The 25,930-nt window shown below is 57.0% G+C and overlaps 1 protein-coding gene across 1 annotated transcript; it reads right to left on the bottom strand.

Moving 5' to 3' along the window:
* Positions 1-670: 670 nt before the first annotated feature.
* Positions 671-15,622, bottom strand: ZNF683 (zinc finger protein 683). The gene is made up of 7 exons (XM_067543352.1): positions 15,617-15,622; positions 10,688-10,876; positions 7,041-7,160; positions 4,849-5,101; positions 2,416-3,452; positions 1,741-1,869; positions 671-1,316 (listed from the first exon to the last, which is right to left on the bottom strand). Exons 1-7 carry the CDS (start codon positions 15,620-15,622, stop codon positions 789-791), a joined length of 2,262 nt encoding a protein of 753 aa, XP_067399453.1. The 3' UTR covers positions 671-788.
* Between the last annotated feature and the right edge of the window lie 10,308 nt (positions 15,623-25,930).

The raw sequence follows: 25,930 nt of genomic DNA, 5'->3' as shown, positions 1-25,930 counted from the left end.
GGTGGGGGAAGAGCCTGCAGGAGCCGCCGGCGGGCAATGGGGTTGCTTTGGAGCTGGGAGGGGCTTGGCGGACCCCAGGCAGTTTTTGGTATCTCTGTACAGGGCTTTGGGGGCCGGAAGCCGCTGCAGTGCTGAAGGAAACCAAGTCCCACTGGGACGGCAGAGCTGCTCGGGGCTGCTTCTCGGCCAGCCCGGGGTTCCTGCCACCCTGCCCAAGGCTCCTGGCGTGTCACTTTTCAAGGGGAGGTCTGGGCCATTCACGGAGATAACCCAGACAGCGCAGCTCCCGCAGAGCTGGGACAGACAGCCTTGACCTGCCCCTTACCTGTGGCCTGGAGAGAGATCCCAGGCACCGCAGGGAAGGGTTGGGCTGTCCGGGCTTTCCCTGGATCCCTGGCAGAGCACCCTACAGACCCCTAAGCTGAGGGCGCTGCTGTAGGGCTGGAGCTCATTGAAAGCCTCAGCTTCCCCAGCCGGGAGCCCAGGTATCAGCCCCCGCTCAGCGTGGAGGGACACAAACCCCTCTCTAGCACAGCCTGCAGAGCGGGAGGCGCCACCCACAGCTCCCTGGCACCGGCGGACACATCCGTGGCCCCTATTGAAATCCTAACCCAGCCTCTGGCCCCCACGGCCGGTTCGTGGGACCTGGAGGGGAACATACGGAGCCCATGGGAGTCCTGGCTTTCATCGGCAGGGGCTCGGTCCGTCGCCGAGCCCTGGCCTGGGGAACCACAGCTCCCCAAAGCCAGCCAGTGGCCATGGGGCCCAGTCCCAGTGAAGGGTGCGGGTCAGGCCGGCTGCAGTGGGGTGTTTTCCTGCTTGACAGACACACCGTAGTGGGACAGGGGCAGGAGCGGCAGCTGTTTGTGGGGGCCGGGGGAGCAGGGGCCCTTGTCTCTGAGGAGCTGCCCGTGCCTGTCTGTCTCCAGTTCCCTCCGGATGAGGTTCTCCAGGAGCCCGGCAACCCAGGCAGGGTCGGCCCCTTCCCCCTCCAGGCGTTCGGCATCCAGGCTGAAGTCGAAGTGGTCGATCATGTTGTTGAAGCAGCCGAGATGGGCAGGGGGGCCGGCGGGGCCCGGGGCCAGCGGGCAGTAGCCGCGGCGGTGCAGCGCCAGGCTGAAGGGGTGGATGTAGGCCCGGGGGCAGCTGGGGCAGCGGTGCAGGCGTTTGCGCTCGTGCAGCTTCTTGTGCAGCTTGAGGTGGACGTACTGGGTGAAGCGGCAGTGGCACAGGCGGCACTGGAACGGCCTCTCGCCCGAGTGCAGCCGCAGGTGGGTCTTGAGGTTGCTGGTGCTGCTGAAGCGCTTGTGGCAGACCTACGGCGGGGGAGTCGTGTCAGCCCCACAGCCGGCCGGCCCGCCACAGCCCCTGGGCTCAGCCCCTGGCCCCACCACCTGGCTAGTGCCTCAGTGGGAGCGACTCAAACCCAGACAATGGAGCTGGGCTCACTCAGGCCAAGGCAGAATTTGTCCCTGTGTCCGCCCAGGGCTTCTGCTGTCCTTGGCTCTTGCCCCAGAAATTGGGGTCCAGCTGAGGACTCGTCCCCCCACAACCATTATCCACCCTCCCAATGCCCAGAAACCGAGGCCCAGGTGGGTCTCTGCTCCCCACTTGGATGCCAGTGGCCCCGCCTGCCCAGACCTCGGAGTCAACCACATGAGCCCTTGTGGATCCAGATGGGCCCTGGGCCCCCTTCCCCAGCACTGGGGCCGGTCGCAGGAGGGAGGAAGCGTCACCTACCAGGCATTCGTGAGGCTTCTCGCCGGTGTGCACCAGGTGGTGCTTCTGCAGGTGAGCCAGCTGCGTGAAGGACTTCTTGCAGATGTGGCACTGGAAGGGTCTCTCGCCGCTGTGCACCCTCAGATGGACCTGCAGGGAGCCGGGCAGGGAGCCGGGCGGGGCAGGGGCGGGGAGGGAAAGAAAGAAAGAAAGATGTGGAAGGGGAAATAAACAGAAGGGGAGGAGAGGGAACGGTGGGAAAGTGCAGGAGTAAGAGCATGGGAAAAGTCAGGGGTTTGAGAGGAGTGAGGGACGGAAGGAGAGAAGTGAGAGAAATTTCCATTAGGTGATGGAGCCTCTTGCTCTGAGAGGGGACTTTCCCTCTGAATTGGGCTGTCCTCATCTGGGGGTGGATGTGGAGGGAGAATGGGGGAGCGTGGTCCCTTGCCGCCCGGGGGACTTATCTCACAGCAGAGAGAAGTCAGCATCATTATCCCCACAGAGGCACAAAGCAGGGACAGTGACCGGCCCAAAGTCACCAAGCAGGTAGCACTAGGCATGCAACCCAGGTCTCCGGAGTCCCGGTCCCGTGCCCTATCCGCTAGATCACGCTGCCTCTGCAGAGGTGAGAGGGTGGGTCTGGAGGGGGCGAGGCGCCGGCTGACGGAGGGGGGCGGGAGAGTGGCTCTTTGGTACCTTGAGGTTGGAGAGCTGCCCGAAGCTCTTGGTGCAGACGTTGCACTCGTATTTGATCTTGCCGTTCTGCTTCGTCAGAGGGTAGGGCACGGGCCTGAGGCCCACGCGGCCGGCCGGCCGGCAGGTCTTTGGCATGCTGAGATTGATGGCCTGGAGCTGCTGGGCGAGCAGGGAGGTAGGTTTCTGCTGCTGAACTTCAGGGGTATGTGAGGTGCCCACAGCAGGGGAGGAATGCTGCTTCGCTCTGTAGCCAGAGCCCGGGAAGGAGAAGGTGCCGCTATGGACGGAGATTAAAGCCTCCGGTGGCTTCTGGAGCTCGTGGGCTTCCTGCTTCCTATGAGGCAGCATTGGAGACAAGGCAGCCCCGTAGAGGCCTGAGTATGGAGATGCCCCGTCCCCCAGGGCACAGGTGTACGCCTGGGGATCCTGTGACGGCACACCCCAGGGAGTGACTTCCCCTACCCTGCACAGGGGCAGCGCCGGCGGGAAGGGCGAGGCGTGGGGGGGCGGTACAAACCGGGGGTAGTGGGCGGGGACGGTGCTGCAGGCATAAAGATACGGCTGGGGCAAGTGGCCCGTTGGCAAATACAGAGGGCAGGAGGGGTAGAGGCTGCTAAGGCAGCGCTGCAGCTCCTTGCGCAGTGAGGTAGTCGGGCCGTACGGGCAGCAGTTGAGGACCGGCTGGTTCCTGGGGCTCGCGGCTCTTTGGCTTGGAGGGTTGGACGTCTTGGCTGCACCTTCCTCGCCCGGTGTGCTGGGGCCAGGGCCCGGCCCCAGGGGCCACTGCTTGACTTCCTGGGGGAGCTGCCTGCTCAGAGCCGCACACTGGTTTCCCGTTGGGCTGGACGGCGCGTCTCCGTCCAGCTCTTCGACGTCAACGCTCTCCTCTTCGCCGCTGTCTTCCTCCTCCTCCTCCTCCTCCTCGTTCTTTGTGTACTTAGCTGTGAGCTTTGGGTTGTCAGCAGCGGCCCCTCGCGGCGGTTTAGGCCGCGGCGCGGTGGGGGCCTCTGCGGTGGATTTCCTGATACCATCGTGCTCTGGAGAGAAAGAAGCAAGCACGTGTGTTACTGCACATGTTCCTGGTACTGGCTGTGCGTGCGGGTGAGCCTTTTTGTCAGGGATACACACACACGCACACACCCGCTGGGGCTTCCATCGAGGCCCCTGTTTCCATGTGGCTGGGTTCATCCGGTGGAAATTCCCACCATCTCGAACGGGGACCTCGCAAGCTCCTGGGTTGTCAGTGAGGTTTCCACCCCCGGGGGACCAGCCGCAGGCCTGCAGCTTTCACCAGTGCCAAATTCACTTTTCAGAGGTCGGGACAGCTCCTCAGCTGGCCTGGAGCAAGGCTGATGACACCCGCTGAGGATCCCCCGGCCCCTTGGCGAGCAGAGGGCTGTGGAACCCAGGGCGCCAAGGGGGGGTGCTAGGAGGGGTGCTGCGAGACGCCATGCGGGATCCTCAGCCCAGCTAAGGCCACCCACTTTGCGAAAGGCCTCTGGTCCCATTTCCTCTCTTCAGCTAGACATAAGCAGACTAAGCTACTGCTTACGGCCCCTGGCAGCTCAAGGGGCCCCCGATTTAGCATTACCCCCAAATACCGTTCATCTTAGTTCACAAGTGGGCTAGGGTGCGCTGGGCTGGTATGTTTTAGCTTTGTGGGAATAATACAATTAGCACGCAGCCCCCCCCCCAAATATTCCTGTTTAGGGCCCCCATTGGGCTAACACTACCTCTGCACCAGCACCATGGCGTGCGGACACCTGTGTGGCTGTCACTACAACAGCAAGGACTGAGATCTGATGGATGAATAGACAGATATGCTACATGATAAAGCTGGATTAGACAGGATGGGAGAGGGCGCCTAGAACACCAGATTCCTCCTCTAAAGCGGAATGAATATACTCCTATACATCCCCCCTGTGTTTAACCCTTGCCGTGCTCCCATTACCTGGGAGCTGGTTTGGAGATTGCGGCTCAGACCGCTTACTAGAGCGGTTTGGATGAAATAAGGATTGAGCTGGCCTAGATCCAGGCTGAACGCTGAACCCCGGAGTCCCTTACTGCGTCGGTTCAGCGAAGGCTGTCGGTTCCCTGGAAGCAGCCGTGGCAATGCAGGGAGAGGAATGCCAGGTTGAGAGCAAAGAGGGCCGGAGAGCTCCACAGCGGGAGATCCGGCCCAGTTCTCCTGCCCAAGGGTTCTGGGAAGAAGCCATTCTGCTCCATCCTTCTGGGGCAGAGATGGAGCTGAACCAGTTGCCCAGGATTTCAGTCCAAGTTTCCTGGCTCACCCCTCTCTCTAAGATGCTCCAACCCCATATGCCACCCCCCTCTTTTGGGGAACTGTCCTCTTGCATGAGTCACACATTTCCCCCCCCCCATCTCCGATACGGTGGCATGCCAGCCACACCAATCCCCCCCGACACTCCTCACCGAGCTCCTCTGCCAGCTCCCCGGGAAGCGGGCACTGCAAGCGCTCGGCAAACTCGCGGTTGTACCACACCAGCAGCTCGGCACCGGCCACGATGGGCTTCAGGGTGTAGAAGTAAATCTCCAGGCCATTCTGGCAGGCCACCAGGTTCTGGGCCGGGGCGGCAGGGGCGGGGTTAACGTAACGCATCCAGTTGCTGCGCCGCGGGTCGCAGGTGTCGATGAAATGGTGAAGCTCGCCCCCGGGGGCGTAAATCTGTAGGAGGCAGAAGAGAAAAGACAGCCCAGTGAGCCACAGGGCGGGGGGGGGGGCCTTAGCGAAACGAGCATCCCCTGCCAGTGCATCCATCCAGGTACGCTGTTCCTGGGCCCACTAGATTTGTCAGCGATCTGCTGATGGGGATGGCCCTTTGAGCTGTAGGGCAGGTGGTCTCCCACTAGGAGATCAGTTTCATTATCCCCGTTTAACAAACAGGGGAAGCGGAGGTAGAGAGGAGGGAAGTGACATGCTCCATGTCGGGTCCAAATGGAACAGAACCCAGGAATCCTGGCTCCCAGCTGCAGCTTCAATCTGCGGACGTGAGCTCGCTCTCAGATTCAGGACCAGAACCCAGGAGTCCTGACTCTCCCCAGGTGGTAAGAACCAATGTTCTGAGCACATGGAGCATCTGTGACATGACCCGCTGCTGAGAGCGACGCGGTGCCAAGTCCAGGAGACGCCACAGCCCGTCTGTGATCTCTCTCTCAACCTATCGCACTCACCCGGTGGAGTTCTCCCTGAGTCACTGCCAGAGAACTGGGGACAGGAGGAGTTTTATCCCAGCCCCTGCTGACATCACCCCTCGCAGGGAGAGTTTTGGTTTCAAACACAGCAGCCTCGCCCTTCGCCTCTGCGGCTTTTTTGGCAGCAAACTCAGCTCTGCCTCCCAGCAGGAGGGACGGGGCAGGGGCCCAGAAAGGGCTGGTCCTTTCCCTTTTTTTCCCACACAGGGAAGCAAACAGCTGAGAGCCACCTGGTGCTTTGAAGAGCAGGAAGAGCTGATAAAAAGCCAGGGGCTAAGTACTGGCTGGCACGCAGCCATGGGATTATTTCCTTTTAAGAAACGAGAAAAACGAACCAAAGCAAAACCACAAAAAACAAAACACTCCCCCTGCAAGCGCTGGGGTGTGTTTACAGCAATCTGAAATCCCCAGCATGGACAGGGAACGCAAAAAGGGGCTTTTGCTTCCAGTTTCACCAGCTAAAGTTCCCCCTCCCCACCTCCGGGTTACTCTGTGTAAATAACCTAGGACAGAGTGGTCGGACAGGGGGCTCCTTTCCTGAGTTCTGCTGCTATGCCTGCCCCTGAGGAGTTGCGTCACTTTCCTGCTCCGTGCCTCAGTTTCCCCATCTGTCAAAGCAGGGGGTAGCGATACTGATCCATCTTGCAGAGGGGATTGAGAGGCTTAATTCACCGATGTGCGGAAAGCGCTTTGCTGGAAGGTGCGATAAAAGAGCAAATCCTCATTCGGGGTGTCTGTACTGCGGGCCCAGGGTAGGGCTGCAGCTCAGTCAGATACTGGTGTCAGCGTTAACCTTCAGCTACGTGAGCGGAAGGCACAACCCCCAAAACCTCCAGCTACGGCGCTGGGACGGGGGGGCAAATGGAGGCAGAGTGCTCCGGTGATAGCAAAACCTGCCCGCAAAGAGGTCCCCTGATTCGAGTGTCTCCCAGAGACTGTGTCAGAGGCTGGGTGCAGGCCCACACTGTGCCCAGCTCCAGAAAGATGCCAGTGACTCGCTCTCCCAGTCATGGGCACCCTAAGAGCCCGTGCCCTCTGAGCCAGCCTGCCCCAAGAGAAGCTGGCAGGAGACGGGCAGGAGGCCCGGAGTCGTGGGTCAGGAGGGAAGGTTGGGGCCTGTGGAACTGAGTGGGACTTGGGAAGAGCGGAGGGCCGGGGCAGTTGCTGCTGGAGGGGACAGAAGCAGGCTGGCGCTGGCCTGTCTCCACCCCGGGCACCCTGGGTATCTGGCTGCAAGAGCAGTCTTCCACCCCCCCAGGAAGCTGCCCGCTCTGGCTGGCTGCACAGATAGCCCTGAGCAGTGGGCGAAAGCCCTTGGGAATCGATGGCCCCCGGGGCTGGAGAGAACAGACCAGCCCTGTCCCGCTCACGGCCGGCCCCGGCGGGAGCCGTGCTCGCGGATTGTTACTCACTCGCCAGAAGTGCTTCCGGTCGGCGTTCTTTGGCACGTTCTCTTTGGCATACACCTCCCCGGCCAGCGGCCCAAAGCGCGTGCCTTGCGGGATGTACTCTCGGCTCAGCACCGCCACCACCTGCAGGGGCACCAGCGTGCGGTCAGCGCCGGGCAGGACTCCTCTCACCCCCCCAGACACAGCCGGGGAACGGGCTCCAGGAAACAGCCCAGCAACCGCCTTGGATCCTTAATCTTTATAGAGCGCCTGACACACACACAGCCCCTAAAACTGCCCCCAACACACACACCCCGAAAACTGTTCCCCCCACTACCCTCTTCCCACGTGCAATACGCTCCACGGACCCTCCCCACTAGTGCCTGTGCAGCTAGCCAAAGCCCCCCGTCGCAGGCCTCCTCGTCACCTCCGCTACCACCCAGCTGGGGAGGCCAGATTTCGGCAGCCGTGCAAAGGGCTGACGTGGGCCCAGGTGTGCTGGACAGCTCAGTCTGTGGGATGGGTCTGGCATTAATTAGCCCAGGCCCCTGACACGCTGATCACTAAAGGAGATTAGGCCGAGGCTTCCTGGCAGAGCAGGGCAGGGCGAGCAGCATGGAGGAGCCACGTCAGACTGCGAAAGAAAAGTGCTTCTGATTCCCATCAGAATACCCGGAACTGGCCCCAGCTGCCCCTTCCTGGGGTCCGAGCCACCCCAAAGCACTCTGGCTCTGCTACACCCAGAGACGCCGGCCGGCCGGGGCTCAGGCCTAGCAGGAGGAGAGCTGCACAGGGCAGGGTGTCTCTTCCTGCATGCCCAGAGATGGCCTGGGCTGGAACAAGCCGGACCTGGCCTCCCTTGGTCCAAAGGCTGGTGACATCCAGGTCCGGGTGCAAACTGCCTGCGCAGCGGGGGGAGGATGATTTCCAGCTCCCAGCAGGCCCACACTGTGGAGGGGTTTGGCGTGGGAGCCGGAGGGGGCAGCTCGTGCCCGTGGCTGGTTAATAGCCTGAATGCACCCTCCTCCCGCTGGGCGAAGACAGGTGCTCACCACCTCAGCGCCCTGCTGGCAAACTCAGTGTCCGTGGGAGCGGAGCCTGCACGGGAAAGCCGTCCCGCCACCCCTCGCAAACAGCACCTTCGCTCTCTCTCGCTCATTCCTGGCCTACCCCCCGTCTGTTCCCTTCGCCCTCATGGGCTGCCCCGGGTGCGTAGAGCTGCCAGGAGCCGTCCCAAACCGGGGGATTTCCTCCACGCTGCAGGGAGCTTGTACGGCAGTGCAGTCCGTCCTCTGCTGTGCTTCCTCACCCCCCATTTCTCCCCCGTCCAGAGCAGCAGGCAGGCAGGCGTGTTAAGCAGAGCACGACCTGGTGGGGCCTGGTTCCCAGCTGCAGGCTGAGCAGAGCATGGCTAGTGGGAGGAGAGAAGGGGTGGCAGGCTCCCCGCTCGTCACCATGGCTCATTGCCCCTTCTATCCCCACACACCCCTCTGCTCCCCGCCCCAGTCTCCACCAGGTACACAAGGGGCTGGCCAGGCTTGGTTAGTCACCTCCAGTTAGCCAGGGAGACAGCAGCGCGTGCTCATCTGCGCCAGGATCCGCTGTGTGAGCGTGCTTGCAAGCAGGGAGTGGCACATGCCCAGGCAGGAGGCAGGGGCGTGGAAGAGGCTGGATCAGGGGCTGCCTGGTCCTGCCCCAGTTCAGTCCATGGTAATTTTGCCTTTGACTTGGGCTGGAGGGGGATGGGCCCTACCTGCGTGAGACTCCCACAGGTGCGGCATGCCCAAGGCTACCCCCGGGGGGCCGAGGAACTCCAGCCCAGGAGAGTCTCCCACCCCAGCCTATTCCCGCCGGGCACATCAATGCACCTCCTGCCCCGGCTGCCTGAGCAAATCTGCTGCAGTAAACCGGGGCCTTTCTCTGGCGGGAAACCCAGGAAAACCCCAGCCTTTCCCGGATCCATCCCAGCGTGGGCATGGTTAGCTCACCCCTTCCGCCTGGGACAAGGCTGATACAGCAGGAAAACCCCTGCCGGAGCAAGGGCCGGGAATCTCCCTGCTCCCTCCTTGTCACTTCCTCTGCTCGCTGCCTGGCCCGGCCCAACTCCTCGGAACCCCCTTCCTCCCCCGCGCCCAGACTCGCAGTGTTCCTCCTCTGCATTTCCACCCTTCCCAGCAGCAGCCCCCCTGCCCGCCCCCCCACACATCATTTCCTGCTGGCAGATGGGAATAGAAACCAGCTCTTCCAAGGGAGGGTGGAAAGGCTGGTGGCGTGCGGGGGAATCCCAGGGGAGGGTTTGCCCCCTGCACCGCATCAGTTCTCACGCACATCCCAAGAGCAGCCACGTGGCCCATGTTCCCACCAACACACAAGTCAGGAGACGCCCCCCCCCCACGCGCACACCCCCGTCCCCTGCTCTGCCCCCGCCTCTGGCTCCAGGCTTGCCTGCCGCCTCTGACTCCCTCGGAAGGGCAGCAGGGCTGAGGGCGCACCCCCGGGTGGAGAAGGCAAGCAGGCCTCCCCCCCTCTCCCCCCCGGCTTGGATAGCTACCAGGGCCTCCGCCTGCCCCCAGCCCTTTGTGGGGGCAGAGAAAGACAAGGTGGCAAGTTCCCAGGGCACTTCCTGGGTGAAGGCGGAGGGTTGATACCTGAGAGTCAGAACCAGGGAGTCAGTCAGACCGCCCACCACAGCTCTCATTCGCCCTGCCGGCGGCTACAGGCACAGGCTGCGGCCAGGCCTCGCTGTCGGAGGGGATGAGGTGTCCCGTTTCTCCCCCACCCCCAGCTGGGCACCTGCCCCACAAAAGCCAGGTTACAGGGAGGAGAGGGCTGGGAGAGGAAGGTTAATGCCTTCGGGGGCTGCGTGACTTGTTTCATGCTTTGATGGGAGGAAGCTGAGCCCAGAGGCTGTCACTTGGTGAACACCACACGCAGATACAAGCATCGCAGGCCTGCCCGGGAGCTTCCTTTGGTTCGGTCGCACCCAGGAGGCTCGGGCGCCTTTGGCTCTCACCGCACCGCCCAGCCCCTGCTGCTTTCATCTCTCCCCGCAGGAAGCAGAGCGACGGGAGCGTGAACGCCGGCCCGTCTGTGTGCACGCCTGTGTGTGCGCTCCCGCTGATGGCGTGCGATAGGCGTGCGCAGCCGATGGTGTGTGATAGCAGCGTGGGCCTGGCTGGGTACATAAAGACGCTGGGAGCATTTGTGTGGTTGCCCCAGGTGTGTTCTGGAGAAGTGGCTGTGAACTTGTGTGTGCTGTGGGAGGGGGTGTCTTTGCGTGAGCGGGTGCACTCCTGTGCAGGAATGCATGAGTATGCACACAGGTGTGTGTGTGTGTGTGTGTGTGTGCATATTTGCGTGTGTATGCAGGGGTGCATGTGCATGTTAGTATGTTCACGTGCAGGCGTGTGAGCACAAGTGTGCGTGTCTGCCTGTTAGCATGTTCGCTAGCGTGCCCGTGTGTATGTTCACAAGCACGTGAGCACCAGTGTGTGTGTGGTTTTGTACGTGCGTGAGCATGTGCACAAGTGTCTTGCACGTGGACAGTTTATCTGCCTAGTTCAATGGTCTGGCGCCCCCCCCCCGGGATACGAGCCCCTCTTCTTGTCCCTTTGCTATTGCGTTGCTGAGGGCTTCCAGCAACAACCAAACTGTTGGTGCTTGTGACTCACCTTATTGCTGCTGTTGCACTGGAAGGCCAGGTTTCGGGGCAAAGAGGCTTGTGCACGAGGGAGCTCGGGGCACGTCAGCATTTCGCACGGCTGGTCCTTCACGAGGTAGGTGCAGCGCTTCTGGAAATCCGCCTCCCGCCATAGCAGCATGGCTCTGAGCTCCCCTCTCACGGCCGCTCGCTCTCTTCCCTCTCAGGCTGGCCACAGCATAGGGGGAGCCTGGCACAAAGAGGACAAGAGCGAACTGCTCACGCTCAGCCCCAGGATCTGGTGCTGGGGCCAGGCAATAACTGGCCGGGGGTGGAGGAGGGGTCACTGTCCCCAGGGGCTCGGCTCAGACTCATCAGGAATCTAGATGGGGGCTTACACCCGATGTCTGGCACCCAATGCAAGGAGCCTGAATCTCTGTGTGTGTCAACTCCCCTGACAGCAAATGAGTTAACCTGGGGTAAATCCGGCACAGGTCAGATCAGAAGCAAATTCTCCATCGGGATTACACGCCGGGGGTTAATGCCCCAGCTTGTTCCTGCCCGGCCCTGCCACTCCATCCCCTCCAAGGAAGCAAGCCCAGGGATCACGCTGGCGCACACAAGAGGCGGCGATGGACAGACAGGGGTATGCAGCGTCCTCACCCACTGCTAACAAATGACCAGAAAAGAATGGGGGAAGAGAGGGACGGACTGCTGCTCCTGGACTAAAATGGACCCTTGATTTTAGGGGGTCCTTGTGGCTCAGCTCAAGCGTGGCTGTTTAATCTCAGATGCACCCCAAAGAAACCAGCTCAGGGATCTAGGCTAACACGGGATGGATTTCCCACCTCTAACACCCCTGCCCCTAAGGAGCTCAATGTCTTGTGTGCATCTCAGCTACAGCCAGGGGCTTGTTAGCGCCCGCTAAGGGCGGTCTGCAGGAGTCGCTGGAACGTAAAGCAGAGCTGCCAGGGGGCACTTCGTGCTATGCAGCGGGAAGAAAACACAAAAGGCCTGATCCCCCTCTGACCTGGCGGCCTTGTCCAGCCACTCGTTTGGTCCTGGCGGGAGTGACTGCACTGGCCACGAGGAAATGGAGAATCTGTAACTTGCTGGGCCAGAACGTAGGCACAGTCCGTCCTCCATCCCTCTGTCTATCCTTGCACTCGCAAAAGCCGTGGCTTAAGAAGGCAGCAAAGGACACTTGAAAATACCCCGGAGCCAGTGGATCACTGACCCACCATGACGTCCCGCAGCCGACGGCCTGCGCGGCTTACACACAACGTGATGCAAGCAGGAGCATTGGCCCCCGGGCCTAGGGGTCTGAAAACAAAAGCTGCAGCTGGGAGCAGATGGAAAGGGCTCCTGGTAACAGAATGCAGGCAGGGAGCAGCAATGACCATTTAACCGCCGATGGGAGCAGAACCCACCCCGGGGCCAGCCTGACAAAAACTGCCGCCTCTGCCTTTCCAGCCGGCCAGGTGCGTCCCCCAAGCGCGCTGATCACTGTCGTCTATGCACTGGGCGAATAAGGACGATATCTTTTTAAAAGGGCGGAGGGCAGAGGAGTGGAGGCTCTGCCTGGGTGCAGGGGGCGGAGGGCAGTATTTTCTCATAGAAATGAAAGCCGGAAATGACTCCTCAGGTCCATGTAGGGCAGGACTGGCCCATGTTTCTTCTGCTGTATTCATCTGGTTATAGTTGTCTCCAGATTCCCCCCCTTCCCTTGAGTGTCTATTCCACCCTCCATCGGGAAATCCTTCCTGATAGTCCACCTAAATTCTCCTAGCGCTACCCCCTCGTTGTCTCTGCTCCAAGGAGGGACAGTGATTGTCTCTCTCCCTCGTGCACACGAAAGGGCAGATTTAGGCACCAAAATAAGGTGCCCCGGATGCCGGGTTCTTTTGAGCCCAGATGTCGGTGTGGAGCACTTGGAACTCCAGCCCGGCGCTTTCCAGGAAATCTACCGCTCTCCTGCCTTCTGTGCAGAGCCTGCCTGCCGACGGCCAGCAAAATAACCCAAGGTGGGAACGAAACGGATTTCGTTATTTCAGCGTGACTTTGGGAGCGGACGCTCTTATTGCAGAGTAAAAGCATCTCGTGTCAATTCAGGTAATGCCAAGTGACGGACTGCATTAAACCAGCTCAACGTGAGCCACTTCTATACCCAAATAAGCGTGTCCAGACTTGCTACACTGTGCGAAGTGGAGTACGCAGGAAAAGGGGCGGGTGGGGGCTAAGGCCTAAGAAAAGTTGCTCCAACTTAACCAAAGCAGCGTCGACCCAGACCTTCGGCGCAAGCCCATAGTAACAAACCCTATGGCCGCTAAAGTCAATTGACTGCAACAGGGGCGGAACAACTGAGCCGTTAGCTCTTTCCATCTTTCCAGATAAATTAACCCCTCCAGCCCCGCTGTCATTTTTGCACCTCTTCTCCGAAGCTTATTTCTTTTGTCTGCCTCTTGCCAGCAAGGATCCCAACTCTTCTCCCCCTGCAGGCTCCCGGGACATGAGGGTGTGTGGACAGGGTTAGCCGGGTCTCCTTTCAGATTGCCGTCTTTGATGCACATACAGCTTTGACTTCCCAGCCAGTGCCAGCATCTCCCTGGGAGCCTCCAGGCTGGCTGGCACCTGAGGGGATCCTGTCGAAGGGAGGAGGTGATGTGCAGTAGCCAGCTGGGACACCACAACAACTGGGGCTCCTAGAGGAGAGTGGAAGGGGGTGTGTGGAGCTGGCACTAGAGGGCTGAAGGCAAACAGACAGAGAGCGCCCTCAGGAAACGCCGGCCCTCACTCCGCAGAGCCGGGTTTAATCCATTCCTAGCACATGCCTGTCGCCAGCCTTGGGCAGATTCACAACAAAATCAACACGAGGATTGTCTCTCTCTCACTCCGATGTGCACACACAGCGCCGCGTGCCCCCAGCAAATTGCCTGGCAGCAAACCAAGAGGTCTGCCTAGCCAACGGCCCTCCTCGGGGCATGCCCTGGCCCCAGAGGGCCACGGGCTGTCAGATCCAGCATCCCAGCGGATCTCAGCAGGAGGCAGAGGTGGGAACCCAGGGCCTCGGTCCTGCTGCTCACTTGGCTGGGATGCCTGACTCCGAGTCTCAGCCCCAGGCTGGAAAGTGGCACTTACCTGGTATCACCTCCTCCTCCGCCCAGCACAGCTGCGGGGAGCCCTCGCCGGCCCTGCCATGCCCCCCCCCCAACCTCAGAGGTCCTTCCCCATCCCCTCTGGCCCCGGGCGGTGCACTCTGCTCTCAGGTCCCCAGCATTGGGGTGAGCAGCTCCTGGCTCCAGCAGGTTCACTGACAGCAGCCTTCATTCTGACAGGCAGTTTTCGGCACACGCGTTCTCCCGGGACCTCACGTGAGGGGGATTACAGGGGATTAGCCAATGGCATGCAGGGAGATGGCCCCTGTTTCACCCCTGTCCTGCCAGAAAAAGAGAGTCCAGATGGAGGATTTGGTAGCCCTCCTGTTAGGATGCAAAAAGTATCGGAAGGAATCCCACGGGGGGCCGGGGGAGGGGGAGTGAAGTGGCCTTGACCCCTGCATGAACCCGGTTAGTGGGTGGGGCAGCAAGGGAGGGGATCAGGAGAGATCTGTGCTGGGGGGGGGAGCATCTGGCTTGCTTTGTGGGACCTCAGATGTGGCCTTTCCCATCAATGAACTGGCTCCGAGCTGGGAAAGATGCAAAGCTTTTCCCGGGGCCATAGTGAAATCCAAAGGGGTGCATTTGTGGATGTGGGGGAGGTCTCCACAATTCCCCTTTGTCACAGCAAAAGAGACTGCACCTGGCTGGATCTCCCTCGACATACAACACAGAGGGGGAATGGGGCCCTGAGCCAGGGTTCCCCACGGGTCCATCCATCCGCAGAGAGCGAGCGGCTGATTCCCTGCAAACAATCCATGCAATCTGATGATAGACTCTTGGAGCTGGGTGTGCCCCGCTGTGCATAGATACTTAGCAGCCTCGCAGCAGAATAGGGGTACTGCAGGACATAGGCGCCTCCATAACAGCCCCACAGCACAGCCCCACAACATGGGGTACCCCACATGGGTACCTGTTGTAATGTACTGTGCCATCACCACCCCTAGTGGCTGGTTTACAGTAAATAAAAGCCCTATTACTAGCGACAGCTGATGATTCATTCTCCTCTAACTCACATGGTAGAGGTCTGCATTGCTAGAAGCAGGGCGGCTGGGCCCTGCCCCTACTGGACCATGTGGATGGCATAGCTCATGGGGTGAGGGAGCTATCCCCACATCGGCTACTAAAAAGGAGAGAGTCACTTTCAGGGGAGTGTGTGTTTCGCATGAGGCCGAAGGCAGGATTCCCTGTCGATTTCCTCTTTGCTCTGAAGGTTCCAGAGAGCAGAGGCCCAGCAAGAGGCTATCCAGGGCTCCTGCCTCTTCCAGCCGAACCGGCTGATGGGATCAAGGGGGAGCAGGCACGTGGCATTCAAAACCCAACCCAGAAGGCAGAGAATTGGTCTGGTTGGGAAAGGCACTAGCCGCGGCGTCTGCCACAGCTGCCACAGTGACATGCTGGGGTTTATCAGGTTTTCTTGGTTTGCTGGCTTGATTTAATGAATGGGCCCTTTTTATGACCTAGGCTCAGTTCTGCAGTGACATTTTCCAAAGTGCAACCCAGCAACACCACAGAACCCAGAATGCATGCACCTCCATTGCGAGCTGGGTGCAGAGATCTCGATACCCCAGTGTGTGTGACCCTCCGTAGCAATCCAAGTGCAGAGATCCAGAACTGGGCTACCCCAGTATATCTACACCTCCATAACAAGCTAAGGGTTCAGAGATCCAGGTACCCCAGTATGCATGCACCTCCATAGCAATATGACCACAGAGATCTAGAAACAGGGGATTCCACCATGCACACAGCTCCAGAGAAAGCAGCAGACAGAGATCCAGAACTTGAGTACAGAAGTGTACACGCACCGCCATTCGCCAGTGGACGCCAGCAGCAGGCATGTCCATGCATGTTTGTAAGAGCCCGTCACGTCAATACAGTGAAAGGAATTCCACTGATTTGTTCAACCAAAGGACAAGACAGGCAGCTAACTTCCTGTCACAGCGACACAGATCTTCCCCCAAACACAAACAGCCAGCTCACCCACAGAGCACACTCACCGAGGAGAGCAGGTTACTTACACCCCTGCAAACATCCATTCCCTGAGGCAAAAGCAACAACACGTACAACACCACCCTTGTGTGTGTGTAAGAAAGACCTCACCCCCAGGACTTCAGCAAACCGCCAGCGACCCACTCCTTTGATGTGGTGAACACCAGAGAACTGTGTAGCACCGATGTAATTCAGAGACTTTCAGTCTTTTCCCGTCACTATGGTGGTGCATTTGTTTTCGTGCATTTAACAAATGCTAAAAATAGAGGCTAGGCCCTCAGCGGCGTAAGTCAGCAGAGCTCTGGCTTGACTTCTGCGCTGATTTACACCTCTTCCTCCCAGAGGCTCTGGGGTGCAGGAGCCAGGCTATTGGAAGCTCAGAGGTGCTGCAATTCTAGCCACTGCCAGCAGAGATCGCTGCAGGGAATGGGACAGGAGCACCGGTTATAGGGCAGTTCACAACGTTGCAAACTCAGCCTCTGCCAGCAGGGGTCACTGAAGGGTCGGGTGCAGGAGCATTGGCTGTGATGGAGCATCCAGTTACTTGCGTGCATAAATGAGCCGTTGTGTCATGCAAAGTACACAGTGGAATTTCCTCCGATGGCCTTTTGTTCCCTATGCCTGGGGAGCAAGGGCTGGAGCCGGCAACGTGCTAAGCGCTTTTTTGAGGTGCTGCATGCCCCGGTGCCCAGAGAAGTCGGTGGGAAAGGAGCTGGGGCTGTTTTGGAACCCTTTATCTGTCCAGCCAGAAGTTCACAGGTTAAGTTAAAGGGTGGGATTTTTCAAGGATGATCAAGGGAGTTATGCGCCCAGCTTGCATTGAGTTAGGCGCCTAACTTCCTTAGGCTCCTTTAGACACCCACGCAGAGAGGTTCCCTATGACTTGGTGTGGGAGGGACTGGGAGGAAATATTTCCCCAGTTGATGGAACTCGGAGCTTCTTGTCAAGAAGGAGCAAAACTCTAGCACGTTGGGGCCAGGGGAGCGGCCCGCCAGATAACGTTCTCTTCACAACCAGCAGTCTCAAGCCGGCAGACCTCACTGTCCCAGGGAAGTCTGGGTTGGGCTTCCTTGGAGTCTTACCTCTTCTCTTCCAGCGCCTCCAGTGAAAGTTACTGGGGAGCTGGAAGGTTTGCCTTCTCTGGGAAGATTAGAGGAGCTAAATACATGTAGCTCTGGTAGAAGGCAGCTAAGGGTGCCCATGTGCCCACGTGTATCTGAAGGGTTTAAATGCCAAGGAAGGAGAGGAATCCACCAGGGCCAGCATCCAAGGAGGTGCATCCAAGGGCTCTAAATCCAAATTGACTCCAGTGAAGTCAGTGGGAGTTGTGGGCACTCAGCACCTGTTCAGATCAAGCCACTGGTGCCCAGTTTAAGCACCCACCTTTGCACAGGTTGGCAGAGGTGTTTCTTCCCCCACGCCACCCGCCGCTGCTGCTACAGCACAGGAAACTCACTCAGCCATAGGGCAGTCGCTTTAGAGCATCACTTTGAAAGAACCGTTTCCTCTGAGCTACCGGCTGTAGCAAGAGGCCTCAGAAGCTCTTTGGAGGTGGTTGGTTTATCAGCTCTGCTTCTCTTTGGACTTGGTTCCTCGTGGGTCACAAAGGCAGAATATGGGATAAGGAAACCAGCCCCAGATGAGGCCACGGGGCACAATCACATGCCCTGATGTTCATGCCGCACAGAGCTACATTACAGCTGTGTTATTGGAGCCTGGATATTAAACAGATACAGAAGATGCCTGGGGAAGATGGAAAATGGACTGGGGGGAACTGGGCCACAGACAGATCTCAGCCCAGGGCTCCAGCACAGTGGCTGTTACAGTGAATAAAAGCAACGCTGGGCTGCTCCCATCTAAGCGTCCCAAAGCGCTTTACCTAAATGAATTGATTAAGTTTCACATCAACTTGGCAAGCTAGGAAAGGGTCGTCAGAGCCATTTAACTGATGGGTAAACTGAGGCACAGCGTGGTGACGTGACATATCCAAGGCCACACAATGAGTCATTGGGATGCCCTGGTGATAATGAGCAAATAAGTACCAGGATTAGATAGACGGATTAAATTAGATTAGATCCAGGACTAGAACCCGGGAATCCTTTTAGTTCCCCAAACCCAGAAATACCGTCCGACTTGCAAACACTGAGGGCTGAGATTCATGGGAACTAGAGTGTTTTCTGAAACGGTGGATGCGTTTGACTAATCATTTTTGGACGAAATGACTTGGAGTGGCCCCTCGTTGAAGGTGTTACGGAGACCGATGGTGTGTCGTGTCCCTTGGTGCCGGGTAGCCACCACACTCAGAAGATGAGGAGAGCTGGACACTGACTCATGGCAGCACTTGGGGATGGCAGGAACGGTAACGTGTTTGCAGAATTGCCATTGTCGGAAAACGAGACACGATGCTGCGGCCTAGGGAGGGGATGAGCACGAGTCTCTTTGGCGTGTTTGCTTAACAGAGAGTAAGCAACTTCCTGAAGGTCACGCAGGGAGCGGACGGCAAACCTGGGAGCAGAACCTTGGTCTTACAGGCAGCAGAGCCTCACGTTATCTGCTCGTGCGCCGTGTGAATGCACTAGGGATGTTCATGGCTTTCTTAATGGCCACGCTTCTTGGCCGAGGTCACCTAGGCACCGAGAGGTTGGCTGAACCTGCTAAGAAGCATTGAAGCTTAGTGAGCTGGGTGCAGGCTGCAGAGTAAAGCCATATGGGGTCTAGGCTTGAGTTGGAGCTGAATTTGCCAGGACCCGTGAGCACATCTAACGCGAAGGCCTGGTCTACACTAGAAAGGGTTTGCCAGTATAGTTATGCCGATACCATTGTAATGGCAAACCCTCCTAGTGGAGACACAGTTTATACTGGCAAAATCACTCTTTGGGTGAAACTGTGTCTACACTGGGGCTTTTGCCAGTATAAAAATGTCATAAAAAAAATCAGCCCCCAACCATACAAGGTTGCCAAGTGACAGTAACGGAGCTACCGGTCACATCAATGCACATCTACAAAATCCAAGCCTTTAAAAAGGAAAGGAAATGAGCGCTCAAAGGTGTAAGAAATCGTACCCTGCCCATGTAACAAGCAAACATCATTTTTAACAAATATAAAGTAATGCGCATTGCATCACAACACAAGAGTGTCAGCCCTGGCCCACCACAAATAGGCTCTTTCGCACGTAATCGCAAACTAGGACACACCACACAAAACGTTTCTGAAAATGAAACATAAAAATGACATCCCAATATGGACACATTAATGATACATATTGATCAGTCCCAGATGCAAGCCTACAGATATGCAAAATGGATAATGTTCTGTACTTTCCTGTTACCCTACATATGCCATGAGTGCACTTAAAAACTCATTCTGAGTTTCACTATATTCTCAGTTCCAGCAATATCACCTTTGCTGAACATGGGGAAACCAGATAGAAACAGTAACATCTCTAGAACTGGAATGAACATTTTTAAAAGCATCTATTGAATAAGTGTAGTTCCAAGAGACATCAGTGATGAATTTACCAAAACATTCTCCAGTCAGCTGACACACTTATTAGTTGACAATACTTCCCATTTAACAGTATCTTTAAAAAAAACAAAACCCACTTGTTTACTGAACTCTAAGTACAAGAATAATACATCTAAATACCACAAACAACTCACAGGTCAGAGACTCACTGGTTGTGTTGCAATGAAATATGCATGTCTATATACATTATAAAATCATGTCTTCAGCTATTATGAGGCAAGTGTTAAGATGTATGATGTCCTTAACCATTTGTTTCCTTGCTTTGATGAGCTTGAGTTTTTAAGGGATGTGCTAGGAAATCACCCTATTGTCTCTTAGCAACCTTCGCTGGTTTCCAGGAGAAAGGTATTTTGGCTTTGGATGGAGACAGGTCTGAATGAACAGCTGGAGGGATGATAACATCCTCAAACTTTGAGACAGCTCCCGCCCAGGTCTGAACTTTGCATCTGGGTCCTTTAACTGGCCAGTTCAAAACCTGGATCTGTGCAGCCCTTGGGTTTGGGGAAAGTTCTGATTCAGAACTGAACTTTGCTTCCCTAACTATCAATGTGTCAGGTGAATATTCCAAGCCTGCTCCGCTTTGTAGCTGTTTGGACAAGAGGCAGGTAACAGCACCAGGGGAAGAGGCTCTCAGTGGGGACTTGGAAAGGGAGACAGAGGCAGAGGGTGAAGGAAGGAGAGCAAAGTAGGCAGAGAAAAGAGCAAGAGAGACCCCAGGAGCATGGCATTGCTTACCTGGCCTGGGCAGCTACTGCTTAACACTGATTCCAGAGGACGAGAGAAGGAGAGAGAGCTCCAGCCCCGGGGATTCTCTTTAATGTTATGATTCAGCGACTGTGCTTGAAGAGTTCATTGACAGGAAGCATCTCTTGTTCAGGGGCTCTTGCTAAATTTGGAGGCGAGTCAGAGCAACCTCTGCATCAGCAGCAGCACCACAAGGGAGGAAGAGAAGGAGGAGGAGGGGACAGCTGGGTTCTCTAATAACTAAAGCACAGGGAAAGGATCTCCGCTCCTTCCACCTCCTGCACCCGAAATCTCTCCTGCCCTGGGGAGCCTTCCTCACCCAAAGTGGGAAAGGACCAACAGCAGAAGTCCCTTCTTCCTATTCCATTCTGCACTGGGCCCCTCTCCCTACGCCCAGGCCCTTCCTGACCCCAGTCCCCGAGCCCCTTTGAAGCTGTGACCCGCCCGTGCCTAGGGTGGCCACCTGAAAATGCCATAGTCAGGGCAGGCTGCAGAAGGAGAGCAGATTCTCCCAGCACTGGGGGCGAATGCTGCCGTAAATTCCCCAACCCACCAATTCGCCAACAAACAGGGCTTCTGATCCCCCACGCTGGTTATCAAGAAGCAAAAAACAAGAAGCTACACAGCCCCCGTATTGCATTCAGCCTCAGGCTCCCACTCAGCCTAGCAAAGGGATAAGTTACACAGAACAAGTTGAAATACAGCTGTATCGGACGTATCCATAATTTACTATACCAATATGACACACACACATAAACAATATCATCCTATTTAGCACATTATAACATTTCTAATGGTACCTGACATGGCCTGTCCTGTACGAATTCTTGCAATTTTGCAATATTGATATTAAATCATACTCTAAAAGGTCCCCCTAATCCAGGCAGCGACACAGACGCGTTCCCCTGCGACATCCAGCCCCTGACTCTACCCACAGAAACCCCGGATCTTCTGCCCCCAAAGAGCAGGGTACCCCAGTTTTACCTTAAACCACTGCTCCTGCATAACACACAGCACAAACGGTTACAATGCAAAACCAAATCAGGGCACCCAGACTAGGGCTGACACTTTATCAATAGTTCCCTTTCCTAGCTAATCATGTAGGATTTCCCCCCCAACGCTCAGTCTGCTGTAACAGAGCTGGCTGGCTTCACAGAAATGAAAACTCATCGAAACACCCTGTTCCAGGAGATATGTGCCTCCTGGCCTCGCCAAGGGCCTCTCCCCCCACACTCTGAAACAGTCTTTTGTCTTTACTCAGGGAGAACCTGTCTGTTGTAATGTTCCTTTTCTTTCTCACCCCCACTTGGTTTCTGTTGTTTTCCATTGCTGGTTTCCCAGTGACTGTTCTGTGATGGGGCAATGGTAAACAACTGAACCTTGCATTACATCACTGGCTAACCACTGAGGTGGCCACGCCCTCCTGCATGCACAGGGCCATCACTGAGTTGCATTTCTCCAGGGTGACTCCTCCTAACTTTAAGACCGCAAGGGCATAAACTTCATTATAGTCACATCACGCCTTAAATCTCACCATACGCACCTCACGCCATGATTAGGACCACTGATAAATTGCCAGCTTTCAACAGAGACCTTGCATGTTACCCTTTAGGGCTAAACAGCCTGTGAACAATGTATTGGATGAAGTGAGCTTGTCAGGTCTGAGACGAGAGTTGTTCGCAAAGAACAGGGGACCCTTTGCCAGGGAGTCTTTGTGTCACACCCTGCAGGCCTGAACATCTGGGGTCTTAAGCAGCTGTAGCTCCTGCTGGCTTCAGTGGGAACAGTGGGTGCTCAGCTTCTCTGGAAATCACTTATTTTGGTACATGAACGTGGATTTCGCAGATTCGCTTTAAGCACCCAGCTTGGACATTTGTTGGCCTCAACCTTTCTATGCTTCAGCGCCCCCCTTTGTACAATGGGTTCAATAACCCTCACCAACCCCTGGTGTTGAGAGGCTGAGTCCATTGGTGCTTTGAGATCCCAGGAGAGGAGGCCTGGCGGAAGGCAGAGTGAAAACTGGGTACAGCCAAAAGACTCAGACAAAGCAGTTACTAGAGGGTGAGACACCAACGATCCACCGCAGCATAAGGGAGACCGAGACCCACAGGTGAATCCCCCAGGGCTCTGTGTCTAACCCCATTCTTAACTCCACTTCCTCGAGGCTGCATACCGCTCTGGACTCCTGCCGCTGGATGGAGCTGAGGGGGGGTTTCGATGTTGATCCCACCCTAGGTGCCAGCATGTCTCCACATTATTGACCAGACCCACAACTGGTGTAAATCAGCACTGCAGCCAATGGTGCGTCCCTAATTTACACCCACTGAGGCTTTGACCCTGAATAACATCACTGGCTTGGCTTGTCCAGTGCCCAGAGTCAAGGAGAACTTGCCCCAGGCGATCGTTATCCCATGAGAAGCCTCAGAAGCAACAGCAGCATATGAATAAGAGCCCCGGTTAGTCACATCCTCTGGGGAAGGCTGTTCTTGGGGGCCTGGGAACCCTGGGTGGTTGGGCAAAAGGCACAATTCCCAGGAACTCTGCACCAAAGGTGTTCGAAGAAGCTGCTGCCCAGAACAGGGAGGGTGCGACTGATTCTGGGCAGCCACCCCGGAGCGGAGCTCAAAGGAAGGGAGGATGCAGAGCGGTTCAGGGAAATGACTCCAGAGACTTCGGGGGAAGAGAGGATGTGGCTCTAGTTCTGGGCAGCGGCACCAGTGACTTCTGGGGCTTGTTTGATGTTCATGGAAAGTCCCTGCCCCTTTTCTGAATGTGCCTGCTGTCCTTGGATGGCTGGGAGGCTTTTAGCTCCTGACAGTCAGAGAGGTGAGATTCAGGGGACCCAACGCTCTGGAGCCCTATATTTCAGGGAGTTGGATGGTGTGATTCCCAGCACAATTCTCTCTCCAGTGCAGTCTCCCGTCTCCAGATGTGCCATCCCAGCTGCTTCGGAGGGAGGTCGAAGAAGCTTTGCAGTGGGCAGCTCTGGAATAACGAGCCCCCAGGGCAGGTTTCCTTCCAATGAAACAACCCCTGGCCCGGACTGGGAGATGTTTCAGGGCTGCTGTTAGGTCATGTTAAAAACTGCTAAGCCTCTAAAAAGGCAAGGCAAGGCAAGCTTTAGGGCAGGCTTAACTGGTGGGGTAAAAGTCTAAGCGTGAGGAAGTGCTGGCCGGGAGGGAGCTAACAGACTAACATCATACCTCAAACGCCGAGGCGGGGCAAAGCCGCGCTCTTGGGGGTTAGGAGGAAATATTGCCTGGGAGCAGAATGGCCCCTGGACCCCAGCTCCAGGCCAGTCTGGTCATTCCCCTGTTCCTATTCCTCCAGCACTCACTTTGATGAGGATTCCCTCTCGCTCCTTACCTCTCTGCCGCCAGCCCCACAGGCCCCCTCCTGGCTCCAGACAAACTGGAAGAGAAACGGAGACAAATCAAGGCTGCCCGAGGCCTGTCTTAACCAAACCCACTGGTTGGCGTCCTGGCCAGGTGGAGAGATCTGTCCCCTCTCCTTCAGAGAGTTGGGTGATGGGACAATTGGAGAGCTCTGGGCCTCGCGGCTTTAATTCCAATATGCTAACCCCCAGGGAAGGGGGCTGGGGGGTGGGTCATGGTGATCGAGCTCTTTGCCACAGCACAGTTAGTGATGCACCGCTTTGGTCTCCCCTTGATGCCAGGAGCCTCCCAGTAGCACTGGGATGGGCAGGAAATTCCCAGCAGGAAAGCAGAGTCTCTATAAAGCCACTGCTCGGCCCCACCCCCGCACTCCTGCGCACTCCATCACACACTCGTCCCCTCACCGTCACACTCACCACCTCATGATCACATGCACACTCACCGCCCTGCCCCCGCGTGCTCCGTGTGCAGAAACCGTCTGGTTCGTTCCAGAGCCGTTGTACCCAGTGCCCTGCCCCAGGGAGCGGAGGTTTGCGTTTTCCCACGGCTGTGCACACTCAGCGTCCAGTGACACCACGGTGGTGATGGGAAGTGCAGCGCTGGCGGCAGCTCACATGGACCCGTGGTTAATTTGAGAAGGTGACTAACACCAGCTGCCTCAGTGACTCTGAGTGGGGCAGGCTCCTCTTTCTAGCCTGGCAAAATGCAGAAGTCACTGGAGGTCCACGTAACCTGTCCCAGCGGCAGCTGAGCTGCCAGATCCATAGAACAGGCGACCACGTCTCGCAATTGTATCCTAAGGCTGACGCCGTTCGCTGTTTTTCTTAGCGCTCCAGCGCCTGGAGTCATGTGAATTCATGAGAATCGATCAGTAGCTTTTCAGGGACCATTAGGACCTCCTGATCTGACCTCCAGCATAACACAGGCCAGAGCATCTCAGGTTTCATTTTAAAATGTGTCTTCTCCCATAGCTCTTGTCATCCCTCCCCCACAATGGTGTCTCTGGGCCCTGCCCCCTTCTCCTCCAAGAGATCCACTCCCAATAGCTCCCGGTCACCTCTTCCCCCACTGTAGCCTCGCCCCACTCCTCCTTGCTGCTGTTCCACATGGCTAGGAATGGCCCGGGGGAGCAGAGAGCGCAGCCAGACTGAGCGATGGCAGCCCAAACTCTCCTGCTTGCCCGGGGTGTAGCTGAACCTGTGACGTTCTGGCTGGCCACGGGTGCAGGAAAGGGGCTGGCGGGAGCCTGTCCAGAGCTAGGATTGGAGGGAACGGGAAGGAAGTTTTGAATCTCTTGTGGATTCACCCCTGCCTGGCTCCTCAGGGCTGGGCAGCGGAGGGAAGAGGGGCAGCAATCAAAGGGCTCCCCAAAGCCCTGCTCCAGTGGGAAGGGCCAATACCTGGCCTGGCCTGGGAAAGGTCCCTATGCTCAGCCCTTCTCCGTTCCGCTCCTATCGTCTGTGTTGCTCCCTTCCCCCCTCTCACCCCCTCCTGCTCCCGGGGACCTGCAGATTAGATTTTTCACCTATAATTTTACCCTCGGTCCACTGACCTTAATCCTTGATAATCCATAACCCCGTAATCACCTGCCATTTATGGTAAGCCTGCACTCGCGTCCAGCTGGAGCTCGCCCCCGTCCTTCCCCACACAAAACAGAAGCCCCCAGAGAAGGAGAAGGCAGCATCTCCGTTAAGACCAATTAGCCGCTTTGGATCAGGAACAAAGAGGGAGTCGGTCTGGGCAGCGGGACATGGGGGGCAGCGCCGCAGAAGTGTATTGAAGAGCTGCTTTCCCCCTGCTGGGGCTGCTTTCCCAGCAGAATTCCTCAGCAAAACGGAGCAAGTGAGGGCTCGGAGGCGTGAGAGTTACGAAGAGGAGATGCACGCGGGCCCCCAAGATGCAGGAGCGCCTAGGGATGGTCACTGGGAACACAGGAAGCGTGGGCACGGGCTGAGCCCATCCCATGCTGGAGCCTGCAGCCAAGCCAGATCGCTGCTCCCCCACTAAAGCTGCGACCCATCCATTAACCCAGACACCGCCTTCTCCTAGAGTATATGTGCCATAAGGAGGGAGTGTAGCCTAGTGACTAGAGCAGACGACTGGGCATAAAGACCCCTGGCATCTATTCCCATCTCTGCTGACTCACTGTGGCCAAGTCATTTTGCCCCTCTGTGCCTCAGTTTCCCCCTAATACTTAATCTCCTCCCACAAGGCTGTTGTGAGGCTTAATGGCACTTGCTTTGCACACGTATAGTGCCTTTCATCCCAGGGTTGGCAGACTTTAATTATTCCCACTTGTAGAGAATGTGAGGGGAGAGAAATACCAACAGGGAGGGTGGCAGTGAGAATTTTGGAACCTCTGAGCATTCCAAAGTCACCCTTTCTCATCCCTACCTCACAACATCCGAGGGTGCATGCACACAGCATTTCAGATACCTGCCATTTGAGGGTACATGGAGAGTTAAT

Source organism: Emydura macquarii, unplaced genomic scaffold (genome assembly GCF_026122565.2).
Source record: "Emydura macquarii macquarii isolate MOO-44397 ecotype Brisbane River unplaced genomic scaffold, CSIRO-AGI_Emac_v2 contig_820, whole genome shotgun sequence".
NCBI lineage: Eukaryota > Metazoa > Chordata > Testudines > Chelidae > Emydura > Emydura macquarii.
Note: the sequence above shows the minus strand (reverse complement) of the source record. Positions and strands in the feature narration are given on the sequence as shown.